General features: G+C 34.0%; 1 protein-coding gene across 1 annotated transcript; it reads left to right on the forward strand.

The window, feature by feature from the left end:
• The first annotated feature begins 3,773 nt into the window (after window positions 1-3,773).
• On the forward strand, window positions 3,774-5,585 carry LOC114099814 (olfactory receptor 5B2-like). The gene is made up of 2 exons (XM_027944327.2): window positions 3,774-3,829; window positions 4,640-5,585. Exons 1-2 carry the CDS (start codon window positions 3,774-3,776, stop codon window positions 5,583-5,585), a joined length of 1,002 nt encoding a protein of 333 aa, XP_027800128.2.
• Window positions 5,586-6,000: the final 415 nt, after the last annotated feature.

A 6,000-nucleotide genomic window follows, 5' to 3' on the forward strand; every position in this document is an offset into this window, starting at 1 on the left:
AAAGTCTAGAATATTTACCAAAATTTTGTAAATGTTTTAGGTCTGTGGCTTTCAAATATAAGTTTTGTTCATTTTGAGTTGATTTTGGTAAATGATATGAAGTAGGAATGAAGCTTCACTGTTTTTATTTCATTAAGGTATATAATATGATGTATATGATATAATCATACAATGTGATTTATATGCACAATGTATAAGCACATTGTGAAGTGATTACTATAATCAAGAAAATTAACCTATTCATCATCTGATACTGTCATTTTTCCTTTGTGTGTGTGTTAAGGCTACTCAAAGTCTACTCTCTTGTGAAATATTCAATATACAATAACCAACTTCATACTTTTGTACACAATTATCCAGTTGCCCCAGAACTATTTGTTGAAAATTATTCTTTTCCTATTAAATAGAAATCCAGCCATATAAGAAAAATCAATTGTCTACAGTCATATAGGTTTAAGAGCATCAATTGTATTTCATTGACTTAGACCTATATTCTTAAGACAATACTAAATTGCTTTAATTTGTTTTTATTTGTGTTCAGCTTTGAAATCAAGAAATCTTTTTCATGATTATCTTGGTTCTTCAGGATCCTTGGCCCTTACCTGTAAATTTTATTGTTAACTTTTCCACTGATGGAAAAAAATTTATTAGAATTTGAACACAGGTTTTGTAGTGAAATAAAGGCTCTCCCTATGTAGTCATTAGGCTGATAAGGGCTTCATCATCTGCAATTACACCTGCTGGACTATGAAGTCTTTTCAATATCCATGACAGAAGAGAGACACCTGGAGGTAATGCATGTGCTCCAACCTACCCAGAAATGACACAGCTAGTACCTGTCTCTGTCATACTGCAGAGGGCAAGAACATGCAGAGAGGTAGCTGAAAGTCTTGGGCAACACTATTTTTATGACCCCTGCTACCTCAATTTTTATAAACAATAAAATATTAATATATTGAAATTTATGGAATACCTGATACATGTAAGAAATTGTTCTGCAGTTGATATATATGTGATCTGATAATCTTCTTCACCATCCTATGAGATATGACATTATAAGTTTCATTATCGATAAGACACTGAAATTTGATAAAGTGGAATTACTTGGTATGAATTCAGGCAATCTAACAAACAGGACAAACATGTAACCATGGCACATGCCTGGAATTAAAGGCTCAGAGTACACTGTAAAAGAGAAAATGGATCAATTTTCTATATGGTAAAAATATATGATAAAATAAAAACACTCCAAGATCTTTTATGGGATGATATGGTAAGTCTGTTTGATTTTATATTTTGATGAAAAGACTCTTGAGATATCTTTGAGAAAAATGGAAAATATATTACCCTGGGGATAATTAGAGCTAATAATTAACAATATTATATCATTAAAAATATCTAGAAGATTTCATTGTAGAGGTCTTTCATCTCTTTTGTTAGATTTATTCCTGAGTATTTTATTTTCGTTGAGGCTATTGTGAATGGGATCATTTTCCAAATTTCTCTTTCAGTAGATTCATTATTGATGAATAATAATGGGTTTTATTCATAGGTGTTGATTTTATATCCTGCTATTTGCTGAATTCATTTATTAGTTCTAGAAGATTTTTGGTGGAATTTTTGGATCTTCTAAATAAAGAATCACATGATGTGGTGTGTATATATGTCATGGAATATTACTCACCTTAAAGAAAAACGAAATGATGGCATTTGCCTATAAATGTATGTAGCTGAGAAATATCATGCTAAGTGAAATAAGCCAATCCCCCAAAAAACAAAACCCAAATGTTTCTCTGCTATGCAGATGCTAATTCACAACAATGGGGTCTAGAGAATAGAGTTACTTTAGATTAAGTAGAGGTAAGTGAAGGGAGGGGAGGGCATATAGAGGTGAGAAGCATAGTAGAATGAAACAGACAACATTACTTTATATTCATATATGACTACAAGACTAGTATGATTCTATAACATATACAACCACAAGAATGAGAAATTATACTCCATTTATGTATGATGTATCATAGTGCATTCAACTGTCAGGTATAACTAATTAGAACAAATTAAAAATACAAAAAATAGAAGAAAAGACTTTGCATATTGCCATCACAAAGAAATAATAATATTTTAAATGATGGATAACTTGTGTTCTAAGATTGAGAAACAAGGTCAAGATATAAAAATCACACTATATATACCAAAAGATATTCATCTATGATCGCTCAGTTAAAAAATAAAAAGAAACATTAAAAAATAAAAATAACTTGACACAAAATAAAGATTTTGTTGGGAAAACTTGAGCCATCTTTCAGAAACCGCAAATAGGAAATTAATTTATTTTAGTAAAATGAAAACCAAATTGAGTGCAAAAAAAGATATGATGAAATTAGAAAGAAGTACTTTTGGGAATTAAAACTGATACAACCACTTCTATAAACTGTTTGGGATTTTCTGTAAACATTCTTAGTCCCTATGTATTAGCTTCTGAAATTTAACATGACTCCAGGTGACTTCATTTCAGAGAGACTAGAATTCAATTCTACTCGCTTTGACCATTTTTTGATTTATATGAACGTTGATAAATCAAACAGTTCAAATAAATATACGTACCATATGATAAAGTGATCCAATTCCTGGGTATTTGCCCTAATGAAATACAAGCCTCTGCTTGAACAAGAAAGGTCACCCAATTTTTATATCAACCTTATTCATAATCACCAAAATACCAGAATCAACAAAAATGGTCCTGCACTAGGAAATGACAAAGACAATGTGTACAGTTGATCTTATAAAACATAAGTCCAAAAAATTAAAAGTTCCATTAAAGATACAGTTAACAACACACATGGACCTCCAAATGAATTTCTGCTAAGTGAAAGATGCCAGAATCAAAACCCACGTGTTCTAGTGAAAGACATTCTTGCAAAAGAAAAATTAGATGGAAAATCTGCTGAGTGGTTTCCAGGACACTAGGTAAAAGAAGAGGTTGGCCACCAAGAAGCTTGGAAAATTAGTTCAAGTGATTTTGGTAATGGTTGCATAGCTATGTATTTAACAAAAAGTCAAAACTGTATGCTAAAAAGTGTGCATATCACTGTTATTGATACATTAACATGTGATACAAAACACTTGTGCATACTCAAAATTTCCAAATTGGTCCCCACAGGCACTTTAATTGTTTCTTCCTTAGGAAAGAGGAAAGAAGAGTTACAGATGCTCCCTTGAGGGGCATCCTCTGAGACATCCATGTCTTTATAATTTACTCCTGGTCCCTCTGTATTAGCTTCTGAAAATCAACATGACTCCGGGTTACTTTATTTCAGAGGGGCAAGATTTCAATTCCGCTCCCTTCCACCATCCTTTATTCATCTTATTTTTGATAGTTCCTTGTGCACACAGGAATTCTCTTGATTTGGGGATTCTCTCTGAGGCTGCAACATGGCTAAAGGAATACCTGAAAATAAAATTTTTATTAGGTGACTTGAAAATGATAACCCCCGGTTAGCTTGCTGTTTCATGGCCATTCCCTTATTTGCTATTTAAGAGCACAATTCTGCAAATATTGTGGAATAGATAGTTTTATTGTGTTTATTTTACAATTGAGAAGGAGGTTAGTTAACTCCTCCAAAGACCAAGAAGAATGCATGAAAGACTCAGGACTTGAATCCCTGAGAATAGGACTGTTTTGATTGTTTCCTTCCTGCCTTAGACAGGTTGGGACCATTAACTACTACGGGAGACAGACAACTTCTCTAACATAATGGAACCATTAATCTATGGTTGAATTTCAGATTTCAAGCTTCCTGTTCAAGATTGTTATGTTTCCAAGGAGGTAAGTAAGCTTCTATTTTCAATAAAACTCAGTTTAAAAAAAACTGAAATTCTAGCAAAATAGTAGGACAGCTATACTCACTATGACTTACTGACCACAGAAATGGGTTTTGAATATTTTTCTTTAAAACTGAAATAGATCTGGGATGTGTGTGTCAAAGTTTACATCAGTTGAGTTTCGTGATACTTGGAAATTATCATTATTTTGCTAAACTAAGATCACCCACCCCTGAAGCTTGGCATACAGCCACCTACTTCTAAGCCAATACCAATGCAGTCCATCATTGCATTTGGATAACATCATCATAGCTGACACTTACAAGGTCTTAATCACCAGGAATTTAGATGTTATTTTCTATGTATTTTCACATTAAATTCTCACAATAATATTTTGAGTTAGATACCATCACTTTCTTCATTTTTTGTGTGTGATGTAGGAGATATATATATATACACACACACACAATAACATACGATATAATTATACACACATATATAATTATATACATGTTTCTCAACATGTCTTGTTGTATGTTCATAAAATTTGTCAAATATTAATTTAAATTACATAAAATTTAACAAATACTGTTTCACTTGGATTGAATTTTCAAATTCAGAAGTTTGTATCTACAAAAATAATTAATGCACTAACTTCTGTGGTTAAGCTCATATTTACACATTCTTGAGCTTAAAATCTACATTATTGCTGTAAGAAAATAATTCACCTGTTGTATAAATGTTTCATTTGGGGGAAAATATCTATTTCATAACACCTATTGACACTCTTGTGCTTCATTTCTCTTTGCTAAAGAGCATCTCCTGATTCCCGAATAACATGGATAGAGAACAGGACAGAAGTGACAGAGTTCATCCTACTAGGACTCACCAATGCCCCAGGACTACAGGTGGCCCTCTTTATCATGATCACCCTCATCTACTTCATTAATGTTCTTGGAAACCTTGGGATGATTGTTCTCATTCTCACTGATTCTCGTCTACACACTCCCATGTACTTTTTTCTTGGTAGCTTGTCTCTGGCGGATTTAGGCTACTCTTCTGCTGTCACTCCCACAGCCATGGCTGGGCTCCTTCTAGGAGACAAGGTCATCTCCTACAATGCCTGTGCTGCTCAGATGTTCATTTTTATAGCCTTTGCCACTGTGGAAAATTTCCTCTTGGCATCCATGGCTTATGACCGTTTCACAGCTGTGTGCAAACCCTTACATTACTCTACCACTATGACTACAGGTGTGTGTGCCTGTATGGTCATAGGCTGCCATGTCTGTGGTCTTCTGAGTGGCTCCATCCATGTTGGAGAAATATTCAGTCTCTCCTTCTGTAAGTCCAATGTGGTCCATCACTTTTTCTGTGATGTTCCAGCAATGATGGCTCTCTCTTGCTCTGATAGGCATGACAATGAGCTGGTTCTTTTTTATGTAGCCAGCTTGAATATCTTTTTTGCTCTTTTGGTTATCTTCGTATCCTACCTATTCATATTTATCACCATCCTAAAGATGCGCTCCGTTGCAGGATACCAGAAAGCTCTGTCCACCTGTGCTTCTCACCTCACTGCTGTCTCCATTTTCTATGGGACAATTATCTTCATGTACTTACAGCCCAGCTCCAGTCACTCCATGGACACAGACAAATTTGCCGCTGTGTTCTACACCATGGTCATCCCCATGCTGAACCCTGTGGTCTACAGCCTCAGGAACATGGAGGTCAAGAGTGCGTTCAAGAAGATAGTTTTAGAATGAAAGTGTTTCTAAAATTTGGATTTAAAAAATGTAGGATGCACAATAACTTAATGTCGTGCTTCTCAGATCTTTTCCATGTGCTGAATCACATATTAAGGTGCGTATGGAAGTCAAGTTTCTAAAGTCAAATATTTACCTCCTCAAAAGTCAGTTTATTGTGTAGAAACAAGGAAACATATCCAGAAATACAATATCTGTACAACAATGGTGAGAGGAGTCACAAGTTGTTTTGGTTCTGGCTTATCAAAAAAAAAACTCATTAAGGATATTTGATTGATTCATTTGATCTATATACATTTTCTCTAGCACACACCAGTAAAAAGCACACATGTAAAACAAGAACAAACTTGGGTTATGACCATATTCATAAATATACTAATATGAATATAAGTGTCTCCAGTGATATTTCTCTTTC

Source organism: Marmota flaviventris, chromosome 9 (genome assembly GCF_047511675.1).
Source record: "Marmota flaviventris isolate mMarFla1 chromosome 9, mMarFla1.hap1, whole genome shotgun sequence".
NCBI lineage: Eukaryota > Metazoa > Chordata > Mammalia > Rodentia > Sciuridae > Marmota > Marmota flaviventris.